Source organism: Cetorhinus maximus, chromosome 23 (genome assembly GCF_964194155.1).
Source record: "Cetorhinus maximus chromosome 23, sCetMax3.hap1.1, whole genome shotgun sequence".
In the NCBI taxonomy this organism is placed as follows: Eukaryota; Metazoa; Chordata; class Chondrichthyes; order Lamniformes; family Cetorhinidae; genus Cetorhinus; species Cetorhinus maximus.
In genome coordinates this window covers 34,656,490-34,679,134 of record NC_135901.1, presented here as the reverse complement: position 1 = coordinate 34,679,134, position 22,645 = coordinate 34,656,490, and the positions used below count along the sequence as shown (strand labels likewise).

At 45.4% G+C, this 22,645-nt stretch overlaps 2 protein-coding genes across 2 annotated transcripts in view; both read left to right on the top strand.

Annotated features, from left to right (window-relative positions):
- LOC144697491 (uncharacterized) overlaps positions 1-22,645 on the top strand; it is a 1,380,819-nt gene that overhangs the window by 253,150 nt on the left and 1,105,024 nt on the right. The gene's annotated exons all lie outside the window — the stretch shown is intronic.
- The window catches only part of LOC144697462 (uncharacterized), a 99,889-nt gene that overhangs the window by 7,406 nt on the left and 69,838 nt on the right, over positions 1-22,645 (top strand). The window contains 1 exon segment of the mRNA XM_078569434.1: positions 16,050-16,126. Within this exon segment, the coding sequence (XP_078425560.1) occupies positions 16,050-16,126 (77 nt within the window).

Here is a 22,645-nt window from a genome sequence, read left to right as displayed (position 1 = left end):
TGACTAGTAATGCCACTCCCCCCCTTTCATTCCTCCCCCTCTATCATGTCTGAAACAAAGGAACCCCGGAACATTGAGCTGCCAGTCCTGCCCCTCCTGCAACCAAGTCTCACTAATAGCAATAATGTCGTAATCCCACGTGCCAATCCATGCCCTAAGCTCATCTGCCTTTCCGACAATACTCCTTGCATTGAAATGGATGCACCTGAGAACACTTCTATCCCGTACAAACCTTTGATTTCTGAATATATATGCATTCCTCGCTTGACCTTTATCCTCCTCCACCTCACTATCTACTCTAACACTTTGGTTCCTCTCCCCCTGCAAATCCAGTTTAAACCCCCTGGAGCAGCACTAGCAAACCTACCCGCTTGTGTCATAGTTCAGTGAGATCTGATCACTTACAGAGTGAGTGAGTCTGTATCAATGTAACTCGGATACACACAGCTTGTTGGAACAGACCTGGGGAAAAGGAAGCTCTGAATTAATCACTGGACTTTCTGTTCTCCACATTTGGAAAAAGCTGATTTCCTCCAAACATTCAAAATTAATAATAAAGTCATCAAAGATGATTTGTTGTTTTGAGCTGAATTATTTGGTAGAATTGGAGTGAAGGAGTGGGACTGACCCACAGCCTAAGTCACCACTTTAAGGACAGGAAGAGAGAGAATCTGGAGAGGGGAAAAGAATTAGGAGACCAGGCACTGAATCTGGAACAATGAGCAGAGAGAGGGAGGAGTGTGTGGGACAGGGATTTATAGATTTGGGAGAATGAAAGAATATTTCATAGAAACTAGAATTGTCTGTTCTGAATTTCTATCCTGTACTGACAGTGATGGCTTTTGTAAAGTTTGTTTACAGAGGAATAGAGAGAGAGGATTTGCAGATTAGAAACTCAAACCAAAACTCTTGCAAGATTTTATAGAATCACTGAATTCATATACACTCAGCCTTTGATTATAGAAAGAAATGTTTATCTGTTCTGTCTGTAGGGAAAGATTTAAATCATCAGCATGACTGGAAAATCACTGGGACACAGACACAGACCCGAGTTAGAACAGATATCGGGCTCAAACCTGACATCACATCAAGTCTGGTTTAGATTCAGGCAGTTGCCAGGGAGAGGAATGGAGTTGGTATCTAGGGAATGAAAGCAATGGTTTCAGTCTTCCCAATATTTAATTGGAGGAAATTTCTGCACATCCACCATTGGATATCAAACAAACAGTCTGATAATTTAACAAAAGTGGAGAAGTGGAGCGAGGTGGTGGTGAGGTAGAGCTGGGCACTGTCAGTGTACATGTGATAACTGACACTGTTTTCAGATGATGTCGCTGTGGGGACCGTGTTGATGAGAAATAAGAGGAGGCCAAGGCCTCCTTTGGGGACACCAGAGGTAACTTTGGGAGGGGGAAGGGAAGACATTACAAGTGATTCTTTGACTATGATTGGAAAGCAAAGAATGGAACCAGGAGAGAGCAGCCCCACCCAGCTGGATGACAGTGGAGAGGTGTTGGAGCAGAATGGTGTGGTCAACATTGTCAAAGGCTGCAGACAGGTTGAGAAGGACGAGAAGGGATAGTTTACCCTTGTCACAGTCACATAGGATGTCATTGGTGGCTTTGATCAGAGATGTTTCAGTCCTGTGGCAGGGGCAGAAGCCTGATTGGAGGGATTCAAACATGGAGTTCTGCGAAGGCTGGGCACAGATTTGGGAGGTGTGAACATGTCCAAGGAGTTTGGAGAGTTAAGGGAAGTTGGAGTTGGGGCAGTAGCTCGCATGGATTGTGGTGACAAGGGTTTGTTTCTTGAGGAAGGGGTTGAGGAAGGAGAGATGGACAGTATCTGAAGAGATAGAACTCTGAATAATATCAGTGAACATGGGGAAGTTGGGTGATCAGTTTAGTGGGAATAGGGTTGATGGAGAAGGAGGTGGGTCTCATGGACAAGATGAGCACTGAGGGGACATGAGGAGATGGAAGAGAAACTGGAGAAAGGTGTGGGTTCAGGGCTCAGACAAGGGGAACTTTAGAGACAGTTTGTTCTGGTGGACTAGTGGAAGGGAGGGAAGCAGCAGAGGCAGCTGATCAGATTGTCTCAATCTTAGTGACAAAGAAGCTCCATGAGCTCTCACACCTGTTTTTGGAGGAGACAGGGGAGAGGGAGAGCCCTTCAAAAGGAACTAACTTGTGTTAGAGGTATTTAAAAGATTCAATACACTGTGTTTAACACAAAGCTGATTTGTTTGGCTTTTGTCCAGAATATGAACAATTATAACGGGTTGGAGGAACATATACTTTTATTTCTGTTGGACTGTTGTAAAGAACATATACTTTTATGTTCTTGGACTGTGGCTTTAAAAAATATGGCTGCAGTTGAAAGACATGTTCCCTGGAACAGGATGTGGAATATACAATGTTGCTATCTCCTAGAACAGTGTGCCTGGTTGGACAAAATGGTGCTGGAAAGGAGACCTAGTTTAAGATGGAACCGCATAGCGACAGAGTTTTGATTGGCTCCTGACCAAGTGGCCAGGTTCTGTGTGGCAATTGTGCAGTAGATCAGCTCCTAGCCTGAAAAGAGAAAAGACCTGAAACCTCTCCTCCTGTGTTTTGTAAGATTCCAGTAATCCTGCCATTGTAGCCAGCTGGCTATTCCTCATACCACTGTATCCTGCTTTCTTTGAGAAACCCCTGTCAAGAGGAAAAGGGGGCAAGTCATCAGTGGAGACATTAAAAGCAAGTTTCAAACAGAGAACCACAGACTGCAACTGCTGGGAGACCACCTCATGTCAGCCACAACGACCGGCAAGGAATTTGGAAGAAAGCTATCAAAGTGAATCCATCTAATCCTGAACTCTTGAGTTGAACAGCTATTGAACTGTTTTCTCACTCTTAAAATCCATGTTTTGCATGTCTTATGTGTGTGTGTGTGTTTGTGTATAGGGGTTTAAGAAGGGGTAGAGTTTGTTATAGAGTTAAAAGTTGGCAGTTCACATTTCTTTCTTTTGCCACTAGTTAAAGACAATTTGTTTAATAAACAATTGTTTACTTGTTAAGTTTACAAACCTGGTGCGCGTATTCGGTTAATCTACATTAAAAAGTTAGGTAGAATTGGGGCAAATAAAATGGGGGTCTAATAAAATTTCTCATGTTTGCCTTGGCTCGGGGAGCAGTGAGGCTTGATATTACAGTGCACAAGCCCCAGTGAGTCGTGACACGTTTATTAACATCAGCAGAAACAGACTCCAATGAAAATGGCTCAGCGCTGGATGTAATTAACAGCAAAATCCAATCACTGTCGTTACTTGTGAACTTGCTGGTGTCTCAGCAGATAGGGTGAAGTAGAGAATCCCTTCCCACTCGTTAAGCAGGTCTCTCCCCAATGTGAATTCTGTGGTGTGTCAGTAGGTTGGATGGCTGAGTGAATCTCTTCCCAAACACAGAACAGGTGAACAGCCTCTCCCCAGTGTGAACTGGCTGGTGTGGAGTGAGTTCAGATGATCGCCTGAACCCAGTCCCACAGTGAGAGCACCTGAACGGTCTCTCATCAGTGTGAACACGTTGATGGAACATTAGTTCCCTGAAACTTTTATAGCACTTCCCGCAGTCCGGGCATTTAAAAGGTCTCTCCTCAGTGTGAACTTGCTGGTGTGTCAACAGGTTGGATGCATCAGGAAATCCCTTCCCACACTCGGAGCAGGTGAACAGACCCTTCCCATTGTGAATTCGCTAGTGTGTCTGCAGGTGGGATAGCTGTGAGTAAATCCTTTCCCACACTCGGAGCAGGTAAATGGTTTTTTTCCCCAGTGTGACTGCGCCAATGAGTTTCCAGGTCAGACAGGGATCTGAATCCCTTCCCACAATCTCCACATTTCCATGGTTTCTCCCCAGTGTGAATTCACTTATGTTTTGACAAGACAGACAATCGGCTGAAGTCTCGTCCACACACAGAGCACGTGTGCGGTTTCTCTCCACTGTGAACGGTGCTTTCTCCTTCCATGTTCAAAATCCGATGATATTCAGGTTTTGATAAATTGGGCGACTCCGTCTGATCCTGATGTGATGTTTGGTTTCAGTTTCTCGAATGCAAATCCTCCCCTTCTAATCCCCTGTGAAATTGATTTAAAACAGAAAAAAGGGAGTGAGAGAGAACCCACAAAAACACAAAGGCAGGTTGTGAAATTGAGCTGAATGAATCTGGGAATTTGTGGGGCCGGCACAAGGAAAAAGTGACCATGAAAACTGCTGGATTGTCATAAAAACCCAACTGGTTCATTAATGTCCTTCAGGGAAGGGAACCTGCCACCCAGTCTGGGCCCACACAAAACTCTGGCTTCTATAAGAACATACGAAACAGGAACATGAGAAGACCTAACACCTCATTGAGCCTGCTCCACCATTTAATACGGTCGTGGCTGATCTTGGGCTTCAACTGCACTCTCCCACCCACTCCCCATGTCCCTCGACTCCCTGAGAGACCAAAAATCTCTCCATCTCAGCCTGAAACATATTCAATGATGGAGCATCCACAACCCGCTGGGCTGGGAATTCCAAATGACAGAGAGAGAAGGGGAGTGGGAGGGGCAGAGGGAGAAGGGGAGTGGGAGGGGCAGAGGGAGAAGGGGAGAGGGAGGGGCAGAGGGAGAAGGGGAGTGGGAGGGGCAGAGGGAGAAGGGGAGTGGGAGGGCAGAGGGAGAAGGGCAGTGGGAGGGGCAGAGGGAGAAGGGGAGTGGGAGGGGCAGAGGGGGAGTGGGAGGGGCAGAGGGAGAAGGGCAGTGGGAGGGGCGGAGAAGGGCAGTGGGAGGGGCAGAGGGGCAGTGGGAGGTGCAGAGGGAGAAGGGGAGGGGCAGAGGGAGAAGGGGAGGGGCAGAGGGAGAAGGGCAGTGGGAGGGGCAGAGGGAGAAGGGAAGTGGGAGGGGCAGAGGGAGAAGGGCAGTGGGAGGGGCAGAGGGAGAAGGGGAGTGGGAGGGGCAGAGGGAGGGCAGTGGGAGGGGCAGAGGGAGAAGGGGAGTGGGAGGGGCAGAGGGAGAAGGGCAGTGGGAGGGGCAGAGGGAGAAGGGCAGTGGGAGGGGCAGAGGGAGAAGGGCAGAGGTGGAGTGGGAGGGGCAGAGGGAGAAGGGCAGTGGGAGGGGCAGAGGGAGAAGGGGAGTGGGAGGGGCAGAGGGAGAAGGGCAGTGGGAGGGGCACAGGGGGAGTGGGAGGGGCAGAGGGAGAAGGGGAGTGGGAGGGGCAGAGGGAGAAGGGGAGCGGGAGGGGCAGAGGGAGAAGGGCAGTGGGAGGGGCAGAGGGAGAAGGGGAGGGGCAGAGGGAGAAGGGCTGTGGGAGGGGCAGAGGGAGAAGAGGAGTGGGAGGGGCAGAGGGAGAAGGGCAGTGGGGGGGCAGAGGGAGAAGGGGAGTGGGAGGGGCTGAGGGGGAGTGGGAGGGGCAGAGGGAGAAGGGGAGTGGGAGGGGCAGAGGGAGAAGGGGAGTGGGAGGGGCAGAGGGGGAGTGGGAGGGGCAGAGGGAGAAGGGGAGTGGGAGGGGCAGAGGGAGAAGGGGAGTGGGAGGGGCAGAGGGAGAAGGAGAGGGGCAGAGGGAGAAGGGGAGAGGGAGGGGCAGAGGGAGAAGGAGAGGGGCAGAGGGAGAAGGGGAGAGGGAGGGGCAGGGAGAGAAGGGCAGTGGGAGGGGCAGAGAGAGAAGGGCAGTGGGGGAGGCAGAGAGAGAGGGGCAGTGGGGGAGGCAGAGAGAGAAGGGCAGTGGGGGAGGCAGAGAGAGAAGGGGAGTGGGGGAGGCAGAGAGAGAAGGGGAGTGGGAAAGCAAGAGGTGAGGAGAGAGTTTTTATAAACCTACAACTAAACCAGAACTTGGACAGAATCTCCTCAACCACGAACCTTCACCCCCAAGAAAGACCAGGGTAGCAGGTGAATGTGAACACCATCACCTCCAAGTTCCCCTCCAAGTCACACTCTGTCCTGACCTGTCTGACATCCAGTACTGGATGAACAGAAATTTCCTCCATTTAAATATTGGGAAGATTGAAGCCATTGTCTTCAGTCCCCACTACAAACTCCACTCCTTAGACACGGACTCCATCCCTCTCCCTGACAACTGTCTGAGGCTGAACCAGACTGTTCACAACCATGGTGAAATATTTCACCCCAAGATGAGCTTCCAACCACATACCCACATCATCACCAAGACCGCCTATTTCCACCTCAGTAACATCGCCCGACTCCACCCCAGTCTCAGCTCATCTGCTGCTGAAACTCTCATCCATTCCTTTGTTACCTCTAGACTTAACTTCCTAACACATTCCCGGCCGGCCTCCCACATTCAGCCTCCCTGTAATCTTGAGGTCATCCAAAACTCTGCTGCCCGTGTGCTTACTCGCACCAAGTCTTGTTCACCCATCACCCCTGTGCTCACTGACCTACAAAGGCTCAGGGTTTATAACAGGATCTCCAGTGAAAAACCTTGGAAAGGTCTAATACATGAAAAAGCGCAATATAAATACAAATTGTTGTTGTCGCTTTGGACATATATCACTGTTCCTTCATCATCACTGGGTGAATAACCTGTAACTCCTTACCTAACAGCATTGTGGGAGCACCTTCACCACACCGACCGCAGTGGTTCAAGAAGGTCAAACATCATCTTCCCCACAGGCAACTGGGGATGGCCAATATTTGCTGGTATCTGTAGAGAGTGAAACAGAGATACTATTTCAGGGTGTGTAGGATGAATTACAGGGAATAAAAATGGTGCAGAATTTGATGATCAATATAAGCTCAGAAGTGGAAGAGAAATTGACTGTAGAACAGGAAAAACAAATCCTGACTGTGAAAGATACTGTGGGAAGATAAAGCTGGGAAGCCAGCAGCACATGGTTGGGGTTGGGCACCTTTGGAAACCTCATTTAGACACGGTCAGCAAAAGTAACAATAAAATATGAAAAATAGCTAAAATACCTCAATTATTAGAGATGGGAGCTTAGACAATGGCAGAGGGGTGATCAGGGAGGGCAGAGTGAAACAGAGCAACAGATGGAAATGGATTCAGATACACAGGAAAGAGCCACATCAACTGTTAACAGGATCCACACCAGTTGGTGAAGTCAAAACTAACACACAAAGCCTTTCCTTACTGAGAGAGTTTATTGACTCTGCTCAGTGTCAACACTCCTCACCCACACCCAGTGTCCCTGCTATTCATATATGTTAAAATCACCTGTTTGACTTAACAATGTAATTGACACCACATCGACAAACATTCACTCCCTCCACCACCGAAGAACAGTGGCAGCAGTGTATACCATCTACAAGATGCACTGCAGGAATTCACCAAGGCAGCACGTTCTAAACCTGCAACCACTACCACCTAGAAGGATATGGGCAGCAGATAGATGGGAACACCACCACCTGGAAGTTCCCCTCCAGGTCACTCACCATCCTGACTTGGAAATATATCACCGTTCCTTCACTGTTGTGGGGTCAAAATCCTGGAACTCCCTCCCTGACAGCACTGTGGGTGTACCTACACCACATGGACTGCAGCGGTTCAAGAAGGCAGCTCACCACCACCTTCTCAAGGGCAACTAAGGATGGGTAAGCCAGCAAAGCCCACATCCCATGAATGAGTAAAAAATTATAAACAAACCTGAACAACGTAACTGATAAGACATTGACACCAACCCCAGAATGATGAAACCTCTTACAGATAACAGAGCATGGAATTAAAAGCTCTATATTGTAGATGAATGGTCAAGCTGCTCACTTCTGAAGCTATTTCACTATTTTCAATTTAAAATCTCCTGCTGGAGCCTGCAGCTGGAAAGATTTCAGAAACACTGGAATCAGAGAAAAATCTCCCAGTTGAGGAAATACCCAGGGAGCGGGGTGATGTCACCGTGTAATTGTCGATGTGTCACAAACACAAACACAGAACATCTGGGTCTGTGCAAACCAGTGATCACCACACATTGTGAAAGATGTGAGGGTCCTTGAGAGGGGGCAGAGGAGGTTGACCAGAATGGTTCGAGGGATGAGGGATTTTAGTTACAAGGTTAGGTTAGAGAAACTGGGGTTGTTCTCCTTGGAGCAAAGGAGATTGAGGGGGGGATTTGAAAGAGATACACAAGATTGTGATAGATTTAGACAAGGTAGATGAAGAAAAGCTGTTCCCATTATCTGATTGTAAAACGATTACAGGACACAGATTTAATATTTTGGGCAAGATCTACAGGGGATGTGTGTGAGGAAGAAGGCTTTTTCACAGTGAGCGGTAATGACCTGAAACTCAATGCTTACACTCAAGAGGCCGATAATATCCAGGTCCTGTATTTCTATCCTGGACTGATAGTGACAGGTTTGGAAAACAGCTTATACAGAGCATTGGAAAAGAAGGAATGATGAATCAAGTGACTCTGTCAGATCTTAATGTGATGTTGGGCTTCACTTTCCCGTCTGTAAATCCTCCCTTTCTAACCCCCTGTAAAAGGAGTTTCCAAAATCCATCCCTGTCAGTCCAGAATAGAAATTCACAACATTCTCTCTTCCTGTTACCTGGACCAGGATGACCGCGCATGCGCCCTGCTGCACATTGCCCCCTATAAAGATGGCGGCCGTTACCCCAGGCCTGGCGAAGGGAGAAATCCAGACTTTTTCGGCCTGTTCTCTGCAAACACAAGACTGGAACCTTGTTATTTGGGGGTCTGCGGCCTGCACTGTGTTTTTATGAAGCCTACATGCCCACTCCGCTGGCTCTATTCCTCCTCACACACCCACTAACTCTGTTAGTTTGCTCCACGCGACATTCTCTCACCCGCTCTAAGCAGCTTCAGTCACAGACCAGCACTGCGCATGCTCCAACCACAAGCCATAATGCGCATGTGCAGGGAGCTGCAGTGAGGACATTCTGCTCCCCTTTGAATGCTGGGCTCCCCTCCCCTATGTGAAGCCTGTTGTTTTTAGAACAGAAAATTATGTTTAACGAGCCGATGAAAATTGGAGACCAGGGCAAAGATTTATCATTATTTATCAATTGATGTAACAAACAAAGTGGATGGTCCTCTTCCAGAGTTCTGTCCCGGGTGTAAATAACAGCAGGACAACCTTCAACAGTTGGGTGTGAACTCACTGGAGTCTCACTAGGTGGAGTGAACAAATGATTTTTCTTCTCATACACAGAACATTTAAACCCCGACTTGTCAGTAATACATGAAGAAGGAGCAGGAGTAGGCCATTCGGCCCCTCGAGCATGCTCCGCCATTTAATAAGATCATGGCTGCTCTGTTAGTAACCTCAAATCTGCATCCTGTCTATCCCGGTGACCTGTTATAACCTGGCTAATCAAGAATCTACCCACCTCTGCCTTAAAAATATTCAATAACTCTGCTTCCAACGACCTTTTCAGGAAGAGGATTCCAAAGACTCACGATCCTCTGAGAGTAAAAATATTCACCTCCCCTCCCTTTTAAATGGATAACCTCTTATTTTTAAACTGTCAGAGAATCGCTAGATTTCAGAAGAGGACCAGTGGAAAGTTCAGTGAACATGATTGCCAAGCAGTGAAGAAGTGAATTTGCAATTCACGCGCACCTTGTTTGTGCATTTTCCAGATTAAAACTTCAATTGAATCAATCGTTCTCTATCATAAGTATATTCAAGATGGAAAACCATAAATATTTGTACATTGAAGGAATCAATGGATATGGGGATAGTGGGGAGTGGGGAGGTGGGGGAAGTAGAGTTGGGCTGGAAGATCATTCAATGGTGGAGCAAGCTCAAAGGGGCTTATGGTCTACCCCTACACCAATTTGTTCTGTTTATATGAACATCGTTGTGAATCATTCCCATTCAAGCACAGCAGATGCAGCACCCGCCTTTTCACCTCTTCCCTTCCCACATTTCAGCAGCCCAAACACACTTTCCAGGAGGCACAATGATTTACTAATACTTCTTTGATATTTAATAATGTGTAGTTGCTGCTCACAATGTGGCCTCCTCTACACTGAGGAAATTAAACCTTGATTCGGTGCCTGCTTTGTGGATCATCACCATTCGATCTGTAATCATAATCAAGTCATTTAAACAAAGAACAACAAAGAAAAGTAAAGCACAGGAACAGATCCTATCACATTGCCTGTCAAACTAAAACATTTTGCACTTCTGGGGTCCGTCTCCCTCTATTCCCATCCTATTCATTTATTTGTCAAGCTGCCTCTTAAACACCACTATCGTACCTACTTCCACCACCTCCTCTGGCAGTGAATTCCAGACACTCACTACCCTCTGCGTAAAAAACTTGCCCTGCACATCTCCTCTAAAGTTTTCTCCTCTCACCTTAAATCTATGTCCCCTAGTAATTGACTCTTCCACCCTGGGAAAAAGCTTCTGGCTATCTACTCTGTCCATGCCATTCATAATTTTGTAAACTTCTATCAAGTCGCCTCTCAATCTCCGTCGTTCTAGTGAGAACAATCCGAGTTTCTCCAACCTCTCCTCATAGTTAATAACCTCCAGACCAGGCAGCATCCTGGTAAACCTCCTCTGCACCCTCTCCAATGCTTCCATATCCTTCTGGTAATGTGGCCACCAGAATTGCACGCAAATTCCAAGTGTGGCCTAACCAAGGTTCTATACAGCTGCAGCATGACTTCCCAGCTTTTATACTCAATACCCATGCCGATGAAGGCAAGCATGCCATATGCCTTCCTGACTACCTTATCCACCTGCGTTGCCACTTTCAGTGACCTGTGGACCTGTACACCCAGATCCCTCTGCCCGTCGATGCACTTAAGGGTTCTGCAATTTACTGTATAATTCCTACCTGTATTGGACCTTCCAAAATGCATTATCTCGCATTTGTCCAGATTAAACTCCATCTGCCATTTCTCCGCCCAAGTCTCCAACCAATCTATATCCCGTTGTATCCTTTGACAATCCTCTTCACTACCTACAACTCCTCCAACCTTAGTGTCGTCTGCAAACTTACTAATTAGCCCAGTTACATTTTCCTCTAATACATTTACGTATACTACAAACAGCAAAGGTCCCAGCACTGATCCCTGTGGAACTCCACTAGTCACAGCTCTCCATTCATAAAAGCACCCTTCCACTGCCACCCTCTGTCTTCTATGACCAAGCCAATTCAGTATCCATCTTGCCAGCTCACCTCTGATCCCGTGCGACTTTACCTTCTGTTCCAGTCTGCCATGAGGGACCTTGTCAAAGGCCTTACTGAAATCCATGTATATAACATCCACTGCCCTTCCATCGTCGATAATTTTTGTCACTTCCTCGAAAAACTTGATCAAGTTAGTGAGACACAACCTCCCCTTCACAAAACCATGCTGCCTCCCATTAATACGCCCATTTGCTTCCAAATGGTAGTAAATCCTGTCACGAAGAATCTTCTCCAATAATTTCCCTACCGCTGACGTAAGGCTCACCGGCCTGTAATTTCCTGGATTATCCCTGCTACCCTTCTTAAACAATGGAACAACATTGGCCATTCTTCAGTCCTCTGGGACCTCACCTGTAGCCAGTGAGGATACAAAGATTTCTGTCAAGGCCCCAGCAATCTCCTCCCTTGCCTCCCTCAGTACTCTGGGGTAGATCCCATCTGGCCCTGGGGACTTATCCACCTGAATATTCTTCAAGACGCCTAACACCTTTTTTTTGATCTCAACATGATCCAGGCTATCTACACACTCTTCTCTAGACAAATCGACCGCTAAGTCCTTCTCTTTGGTGAATACTGATGAGAAGTACTCATTTAGTATCTCTCCCATTTCTTCTGGCTCCACACACAGATTCCCACCTCTGTCCCTGAGTGGGCCTACCCTTTCCCTGGTTACCCGTTTGCTTTTCATATATGTATAAAAGGCCTTGGGATTTTCCTTACCAGTTTACTTTTTCATCCATTCCTGCTCTGACCTTTCTGTCCTTGGCCTCCTGCACTGTTTCGATGAATTTAATTGTAAGCTTGAGAAACAGCAGCTCATCTTTGATTAGACGTTTTACAATCTTCCAGACTCAACATCCATTTCAACAATTTCAGATTTCAGTTTCACCACTCCCATTTTTTTCAGACAGTTGATGCCTGTAATGGTTCTGCTGTAACAGCATTTACCGCTCCTCTGGACCCTGCCTTTTGTTTCTTCACTTGTCCCATTAGTTTAGTTACTTGTCTCATTATCACCCAATGTTGCCTCGCACCAACACTCCATTTGTCATTTAATCATACCAACCTTTCATCCTATCCTGTTCTTTCCTTCACCCCCCTCTCTCTTTTCCCTGATTCTGTAAGTGTTTGTAAACTATTAAATTTCTACATTCTTCAAGTTTGGATAAAAGGTCATCGACCTGAAACATTCACTCTGGTTCCCTCTCCATAGAAGCTGTTTGACCTGCTGAATGTTTCCAACATTTTCTGTTTTGAGCTCGGATTTGCAGCATCTGCAGAATCTTGTTTCAGGGTCACAGTGGATCAGTTTTCTCTGAATTACCGTTCCCTGTTTAAAGGTGAAGAAGGAGTTTTTACAGAATGAGACAATAACTGTCCCCCTGTTCGACATGAAACTAAACTCACTGTTAATTCCTCCTCAGTAACAATTGTAAACACAAAGTTTCCAGCCGGGATTGAACCGGGGACTTTCTCATGTAAAGGTGATAATCAGTGCGCTAGGGAAATGAGTGTGAATCCCCCCCAGACAGAGGGGAACTGACCATCCATCTCTAGCTCTAATTCCCAAACAGAAAATGCTGCCAAGAATCAGCAAGTCAGGCTGAGTCTGTGGCCGCTCTCACCATTTGGAACGGACACTCAGTCATTGGATCCAATGTAATTTTTGGAACGGGGAGGTGGAGGAGGCTCCCTTTAAGATAGGGGGAGGACCACCGACAATTACCATCCTGGTCCATCTCCCCTTTCAAACATTCCGTTGAATTTAAAATGCAGACTAAGACCATTTCTTAATTTGGCGCTGCATCGTTTTCTTCCATAATATCACGATGCAGGGATGAGGGGGCGGGGCTGGAGGACCGAGCGGGAGCGGCTGGTCCTCCAACCAATCGGAGTGAATGAGGGGCGGGGGTCAGGCTGGGACTGGAGCATGCGTAGTGTGAGCAATGGCGATGAAGAGACGCTTCTTTCTCGGATCCGCAACGGTGAGTGAGTGAATGGGAGGGAGCGATGAATCCGGCGGCGGAGAGGCTTCGTAAACATGTTTTGTAAACCGCAAAGCCCGAAAAAGAACTACTTTATAACAGGAGGGAGCGCCTCCATCGTTTGTACCGAGCAATGCCGCCATCTTTATGGGGGGCAATATGCTGCGCATGCGCAACCGCCATCTTTGTAGGGGCAATGTATTTGGAATCTTTTCAATGACAATAGGAACAACTTGTCCATCAAACTGCTTCACGCTTTGAGTTACAATGTCTTATTGATGAGGCAGAACAACGGTACATGTCCAAGTCACTGACAGTAATTTATATTTATATTGCGCCTTGAAGCATAATAAAACTTTCCAAGGCATTTCACAGAAATGTTACAAAGTAACATTTGACACTGAGCCACATAAGGAGATATTAGGGCAAATGACCAAAAGCTTGGTCATGAAGGTCGGTTTTAAGGAGTATCTGAAAGGAGGAAAGTGAGTTAGAGAGGTTTAAGGAGGAAATTCCAGAGCTTGTGTCCTAGGCAAATGAAAGAACGGTCACCTCTGGTGGAGCAATTAAAATCAGGAATGCTCAAGAGGTTAGAATTAGATGAGTGTAGCGATCTTGGAGATGTGTATAGCTGGAGGAGATTACAGAAACAGGGATGATCCCAACCATGGAGGAAAACAAGGGTGAAAGTTTTAAAATGCTGATGCTTCTTTGTGGGTCATTGAGCACAGGGGTGATGGGTGAACAAGACTTGGTGCGAGTAAGCACACGGGCAGCAGAGTTTTAGATGACCTCAAGATTACAGGGAGGTTGAATGTGAGGGTCCAGCCGGGAATGCGTTAGGATAGTTAAGTCTAGAGGCAACAAATGGATAAAAGTTTCAGCAGCAGATGAGCTGAGGCTGGGGTGGACCCGGACGATGTTACTGTGGTGGAAATGGGTGATCTCAAGTGATGATTCAGTATGTGGTTGCAAACTCATCTCAGGGTCAAATATAACACCATGGTTGTGAATAGTCTGGTTCAGCCTCAAACAGTTTCCAGGGAGAGGGATGGAGTCGGTGTCTAGGGAGTGGAGTTTGTAGTGGGGACTGAAGACAATGGCTTCAGTCTTCCCAATATTTAAATGGAGGAAATTTCTGTTCATCCAGTACTGGATGTGAGACAAGTCAGGACTGTGTGTGACTTGGAAGGGAACTTGGAGTTGATGGTGCTCACATACACCTGCTACCCTGGTCCTTCTCAGTGGTGGAGGTTGAGGTTTTGGGAGATTCTGTCAATGCTGTGGTTGTGTTGTAGATGTATGAAATCTTTCTCCTTCATCCCCTGCCTCTCTTTTTCTCTCTCCTCCCGTGGAATCCAGAGTCTTGTGTAGGCACAGACTGAGTGGCATGATCCCTTGTGATGTTTTGCAGTCCTATCTCCTTTTTCTTGGAGATAACAGAATCAGATGTATTGCTTCATAAATTTCTCTCAACTTCGGCAAGAGGGAGATTGACTCAAGAACACGTCATTGGGTCCAGTGAATCCAACTTGCTGCCAGCCAAAGGAAGAAAACCAGCCGAGAGTTTTACATTCCCCCCAACAGCCTAAATTTCAATAATATTTTAGCTAGATTGTAATTTTCCTGAATATTGTAAGGGTCTGGGTTAAATTCCTCAGTAAATATTCCCCACCATCAAGGGAATAGGAGTTGGGTTTACTGTGTGATACTGAAGACTGGGTGAGACAGATTAAGTTTTAAGAATATGTTTTTAAGAATCTATTATTATTATTAGAAAGCATGGTGATTATACAAAGAGAATAATGTGGGAAAACAAATACATCCCAAAAAGAAAATATAGCTAGTCCTTATTTCGGTCAGAGAATCCAAAATTTTAACTTTGCTTGTTACAGATATAAGAATTCTAAGAGTAAATAAAGATACCTATTAAATATGAAAGTAATATTTCCTTCATCCCCAGTATGTGGATTCTCTATGTTGAGAACAGTTCTGAAGTCAATCTATGAGAATCTAATGAAATCCCCCTGAAAAATCTAAAGATTCAAGTTTGAGTTGAGATATTTATAATGAATTTGGGGTTGCATGGTTAATGGTAGCGTGGAAGATGTCCATATGATCACCAACAGACCACCTCTAATTAGTATCCTATATTTGGTTAAAGGACCACCTATTATAATGAGGGTGCCCGTTCAATTTCTAGGAAATGTTATTTTGCATTTATTCCTGAAAACTAGACTTCCCATAACAATCTTGTTGGTCAATGTTGCTGAGTCAAGGTATTTTGTCCAGTGAGATAATAAAACTTGGGGCCAAGTATTTCATTTCTCTGTTTTGCTATTTTATTTATCAGAGTCAGTGTTGTAGCTTGTGTTAGTGTCAGTGTTCTAGCAAGAACTATGGAATCCCATTGTTATCAGTAAACTCACCTTTGTTGTGAAGGGAGTTTACCTCTCTGCTTTTGTGAGCTAGATTTGGCCCCTGTTAAAATATGTTTTACCGTGAATTTACCCAGAGTAACTTTTAACCTAATATTCTGTTTTAATGCCACATTCTTTGACCATTATTCCCTCAAGCCCTTCCCTGAAGAACATTAGTGAACCAGCTGTTTTTTTTATGACAATCCAGCAGTTTTCATGATCACTTTTTCCTAGTGCCGGCCCCACAAATTCCCAGATTCATTCAGCTCAATTTCACAACCTGCCTTTGTGTTTTTGTGGGATCTCTCTCACTCCCTTTTTTCTGTTTTAAATCAATTTCACAGGGTATTAGAAGGGGAGGATTTGTAGTTGAGAAATTGAAACCAAGAACCACATCAGGATCTGACAGAGTCGCCCAATTTATCATAACCCGAATATCATTGGATTTTGAACATGGAAGAAAAAAGCACCGTTCTGAGTGGGGAGAAACCGTACATGTGTTCTGTGTGTGGACGAGATTTCAGCCGATTATCTGACCTGTCAGAACATAAATGCAGTCACAATGGGGAGAAACCATGGAAATGTGAAGACTGTGGTAAGAGACTCAATTACCCACCTGTGCTGGAAACACATTGGCGCAGTCACACTGGGGAGAGACCGTTCACCTGCTCCGAGTGTGGAATACTCATTCATCCCACCTGCTGACACACCAGCAAGTTCACACTGTTGAGAGACCTTTTAAATGCCCAGACCATGGGAAGTGTTATAAAAGGTCCAGGAACCTGATGCACCATCAACGTGTTCACACTGACGAGAGACCATTCAGGTGCTCTCACTGTGGGACTGGGTTCAAGACATCATCTGAACTCACTGTACACCGCCGCAGTCACACTGGGGAGAGGCCGTTTACCTGCTCTGAGTGTGGAAAGGGATTCACTCAGTCATCCCACCTGATATCATACCAGCGAGTTCACAAGTAACTAAAGTGATTGGATTTTGCTGTGACTCACATCCAGAATTGAACCATGTTCAGTAGGATCTGCTTCTGCTATTGTTAGTAAACTCCAGCACAGGTATAGAAGTTAACATTCTGGATAAAGTCAAATAAATCACTCTTTGTGTTCAACGCACAGTGTTCTGAATCTTTTTAATATCTCTGAGAAAAGTTAGTTTCTTTTGAAGGACTCTCCCTCTCCCCTGTCTCCTCCATCCTCACCTCCAACAACAAGTGTGAGGATCTCATGGAGCTTCTTTGTCACTAAGATTGAGACAATCTGATCAGCTGCCTCTGCTGCTTCCCTCTCTTCCACTAGCCCACCGGGACAAACTATCTCTAAAGTTCCCCCTTGTCCAAACCTTGAACCCACATCTTTCTTTAGTTTCTCTCCCATCTCCCCTCATGCCCTCTCAGTGCTCATCTTGTCCATGAGACCCACCTCCAGCTCCATCGACCCTATTCCCACTAAACCGCTGATCACCCAACATCCCCATGTTCCCTGATACTGTTAACAGTTCTCTCTCTTCAGGTACTGTCCCTCTCTGCTTCAAATCTGCCATCACCACCCCCTCCTCAAAAACAAACCTTTCACCTCACTGTCCTTGCTGCCCCATCTCCAACCTCCCTCTCCTCTCCACACTGTTCGAACATGCTGTCACCTCCCAAATACTGGGATTCTCCGTGTGAACAGGATGGGATGTGTTTGGAGAAAGAATGTCCCAGTTCTCCACCCTGGGATTCTCAGTGTGAACAGGACGGGATGTGTTTGGAGACAGGATGTCCCAGTTCTCCACCCTGGGATTCTCAGTGTGAACAGGACGGGATGTGGTTGGAGACAGGATGTCCCAGTTTTCCACCCTGGGATTCTCAGTGTGAACAGGGTGGGATGTGTTTGGAGACGGGATGTCCCAGTTTTCCACCCTGGGATTCTCAGTGTGAACAAGGTGGGATGTGTTTGGAGACAGGATTTCCCAGTTCCCCACCCTGGGATTCTCAGTGTGAACAGGGTGGGATGTGTTTGGAGACAGGATGTCCCAATTCCCCACCCTGGGATTCTCAGTGTTAACAGGGTGGGATGTGTTTGGAGACAGGATGTCCCAATTCCCCACCCTGGGATTCTCAGTGTGAACAGGGTGGGATGTGTTTGGAGACAGGATGTCCCAGTTTTCCACCTTTAAAGGGACAGGGAGAGGACCAGCTGGGCTGAATGACGCTGCTTTATGACATCACTGCAGTGCCTAGTGACCATTCTCCCTGAGCCCTGCTCATTATGGGCTGGCTTTAGCTCAGTGCTGTTACAGGGAGGGAAACAGGAGGAGGATTCGAGCCGTGTGGAGCTCAGGATTAATGGGGTGAGATACAGGATTAATTTCTACCTGACTTGAGTGAGAAATGTCATTGTCCCGGACACTCCCTGTCCCTCAGTATCTGTATCCAGGGGACAGGCTGATGGGTTTACTCTGTATCTAATCCATGCTGTATTTTCCTGGAGAGTGTTTGATTCTGACAATAGTTGTTCACCTCGTTGATGATGAGATAAACCCATCAGCTTCTCCCCCAGACACAGATCCTGAAGGACAAGGAGTGTCTGTAATATTCTGGACCATGTCCTTGACCCAGTTTTGAACTGCTTGCTCACATCTCTCATCCTGCTTAATTCTAATGAAAAGACCCCCAGTTTCTCCAGTCTATCCTCATGGGAAAGAGAAGTTGGAATTAAGTTAGAAACTCAAACAGGAGCTTCACAGCAGACAGGTCACCATGAGAAAACATTTCATTTCACAGTCAGTTGTTATCATCTGGAATACACTGTCTGAAAGTTTAAAAGCAGGTGCTGGAAATCTGAAACAAAGACAAAAATTGCTGGAAAAACTCAGCAGGTCTGACAGCATCTGTGGAAAGACAGAGTCAGAAGAAGAAGAGTCATATGGACTCGAAACATTAACTCTGTCTTTCTCTCCACGGATGCTGTCAGACCTGCTGAGTTTTTTCAGCAATTTTTGTTTCTGTCTGAAAGTTTGTTGGAAGCAGGTTCAACAGTAACTTTCAAAAGGGAATTGGAGAAACGCTTGAAGGAAAACATTGACCGGGTCATGGGGAAACAGCAGGGGAGTGGACTATTCAGATTGTTCTTCCAAAGAGCTGGCAAAGGCTCGAAAGCCTCCTTTTGTGCTGTAGCCTCTCATCCGTGGTATCATCTCTTCTGCACCCTCTTAATTTCATCTCCACTGCATCATTTCTGTTGTAAGATGTCCAGAATTTGACCCAATATTCTAAATGCAGCCTAACCAATGATTTACAAATTAATTGTATAAAGAGAAGTGGGGTAACAGGTTCAAACAGCATTTTAAATTTGTCCTTCACATTTAAAGATTTGTTTATCTCAACCCCTTGTATCACGGCTGAAAGACATTGAGGTAAAATGCCTGATATAATGTGTATTATGCGATAGAGAAGTTCAGTCTGAGTTAGAAACTCAAACAGGCTCTTCACTGCAGACAGGTCACCATGGCAACACTGATAAGACATTCCATTGCACAGAATCAGCTCATTGGAAACTCGAATCAGATCAGGGAAAAGGACAGAGTTTGTCTGTTATTAAACACAATATAAACTGCAACCAGAGTGAGGAATAGAATAAATCAGATTATAATGTGTGACATTTATTCCTATAATTGTGAAACTATCAGAAATAACAGAATTAACAGTGGGTAGGGGAGTTTAGGGAGAATGAGAAAATTCCTGAAGAAAAGTAACTGCTGGGAACCAGGGAATGTGTCCTTGTAAATCATAGATTAGAGAAATTCCAGCTGTCTTTTCCTCACTTCCTACCAAAACCCAGCAGAGAAGCCAAAGAAGAGTCAGGGGCCAGAGCCGGATCACTACAGGGTATAAAAGTGAGGGGATACTGATGTAAGGGGGAATTCGGGACTGGAGACACCGGAGATCAAGCTCAGGGTGCCCTAGGTTCCATCCAGCGGGCTGACCTCGTGTAAGTGACAGTGGACACAGGGGACTTGCATGTTTACTCTGATTGATGGATCAACATAAGAAATGGTGGAGGACAGAGAATCTAATCAGCTTATATTTCTTAATAAGGTATTGATGTTGCTGACACTGGACTCTCAAACCCACTGATTGTGCTTGTGAGAGAGAATACTGAAAGAAAGCAAATGAATGATTTGTAAAATTGAGTGGGAAACAGGAGGTGGGTCAATGAATAAAGTTATAATGATAAATGAGAGACAATGAGAGAAATTCGAGAAATAAAAGATATCTACAAATCTCAGAGGATCTGTGAATACTTACAGAAGTTTAACTAAATTGGGGTTAGTGCAGGAAAATGGTGTTGAAGTAGAAGATCATTAAGTGGTGTTGCAGGCTCTAAGGGCTGAAGGACCTACTCCTGCTCCTGTTTATTATGTTATTATAAAAAGAGTATTGTTTTAGGAACAAATATTTCTGTACAGGCTTTACATTCTTGGATTGTGGGAATTGGTAGCAAATCTATTGCATATATTGCCCATCCCCAGTTACCCTGTGAGAAGGTAATGATGGCCCACCTTCTTCGTGAACCACTGTCTAGTGAAGGTGCTCCCACAAGGCCATGAGGTAAAATCCTGAGTTCCACCATTTTCACTCAGTGATGGAAGAGCAGTGAGAATATGCCCAAGGCAGGATGGTGTGTAACTGAGATGGAAACTTGGGGATCAGGGTGTTCCTATGTATCTGCTACCTTTCTCCCTCTATGTGGTGGAAACCTTAGGGTTGGGAAGTTCTGTCAAAATTCCAGTTGTGTTGCTGATTTTAAAATACTTTGTCTTCACCTTATCCCATCTCCCTCTCTCTCTCTCTCGTCACCAACTCGTTCCCCTCCCGTGCACTCGCTGCTGTATGAATTAGCAATAATGTCACATTCTTGGTTCCAATCATAATCGGAGCACAGAAAATGATTTTGTATTCAGCAATATCATAGTGGACTGCAGCGGTTCAAGAAGGGAGTTCACATACAAACATACAAGTTAGGAGCAGGAGTCAGCCACTTGGCCCCTCGATCCTGTTCCATCATTCAATAAGATCATGGCTGATCGGAATGTAACCTCAACCCCACATTCCTGCCTACCCCCGATAACCTTTCACCCCCTTGTTAATCAAGAATCTATCTCGCTCTGCCTTAAAAATATTCAAAGACTCTGCTTCCACTGCCCTTTGGGGAAGAGAGTTCCAAAGACTCACAACCCTCAGAGAGAAAAAAATTCTCCTCACCTCTGTCTTAAATGAACGACCCCTTATTTTTAAACAATGACCCCTGGTTCTAGATTCTCCCACAAGAAGAAACATCCTCTCCACATCCATCCTGACAAGTCCCCTCAGGAGCTTATATCTTTCAATCAAGATGCCTCTTACTCTTCTAAACTCCAGTGGATACAAGCCTGACCTGTCCAGCCTTTCCTCATAAGACAACCCGCCCATTCCTGACATTAGTCTAGTAACATTCTCTGAACGGCTTCTAAGGCATTGACATCTTTCTTTAAATAAGGCGACCAGTATTTACACAGTACTCCAGATGTGGTCTCACCAGTGCCCTGTATAACTGAAGCATGACCTCCCTACTTTTGTATTCAATTCCCCTCACAATAAACAATAACATTCCATTAACCTTCCTAATTACCTGCTGTACCTGCAAACTAACCTTTTGTGATTCATACATAAGGACACCCAGATCCCTCTGAATCTCAGAGCTCTGCAATCTCCCACCAGTCAGATAAGCTTCTTTATTCTTCCTGCCAAAATGAACAATTTCACATTTGCCCACATTACACTCCATCTGCCAGACCTTTGCCCACTCATTTAACCTATCTATGTCACTTTGCAGACTCCTTAATGTTGTCTTCACAATTTACTTTCCTACCTATCTTTGTGTCATCAGCAAATTTAGCCACCAATCCTTCATCCAAGTCACAGCCACATTCTCAAGGGCAACTAGGGATGGGCCCGCCAGAAAATCCCACAGCCCATAAATGAATTTTTTATAAGTTCAATGGCGCTGTGGTTACCCAGCATTCATCAAGAGGCAGAATGAGCTCTATCTGCGTGTGATTAATAGTGACAGTAACAGGAGAATCGAGCACATTAAGGGGAACAGAGGGCAAATAGAAACTATTTATGCTGGTTAGGCAGTCTTTCCTCATCTCATTCTATCAACATAACCATCTATTCCCTTCTCACTCTTGTGCTTGTCCAGTTTCCCCTTAAATAATATTGGATGTGATTCCATCATTGGACAACACTTACTAAACAATCCTGATGGTGCCAAGAGTTGCACAAACAACCAATTTAAGATTATCAGACTCACTGTGTGGCTCACTTACACATGCTAGAAGCTAAATATATTCACACAGGGCCCTGTGCTTTGCTAAAAAAAAACACATCCATGCATTGCGCCTTTTTCAACTAAACAAAAGCTATACGATTCACTTTATCCTGTGGGTGTACCTACGCCACATGGACTGCAATGGTTCAAGAAGGCAGCTCACCACCACCTTCTCAAGAGCAACTAAGGATGGGCAATAACCGCTGGCCCAGCCACTGACGCCCACATCTCACGAATGAATAAAAAAACCTTTCACTGCCCACAGTGGTACTAAGTTCCACTTTCTCAACACTCTTCAGGTGAAGAAGTTTCTTCTGAATTCCCTGTTGGATTTCTTGTTGACTGTCTTATTTTGATGGTCTCTAGTTATGCTCTTCCCCACAAGAGGAAATGTTCTCTCTCTATCCACTCGAACAAAACCTCTCATCATCTTAAAAACCTCGACTAACCCTCAGCCTTATTTTCTCAAGAAAAAAGAGACCAAGTCTGTCAATCCTTTCCTGATATATTTACCTTCACATTTCTGGTATCATCATTATAAATCTACTCTGGGCCCGATCCAGTGACTCAATATCTTTTTCTATAATATGATGTGTATAATAATATAATATATGATATGAAGATTTATGAAGATTTATATGAAGATATAATATAATATATGAAGATTTAGGTTCGGGAGTCACAGATTACCAAAAACGGGGTCG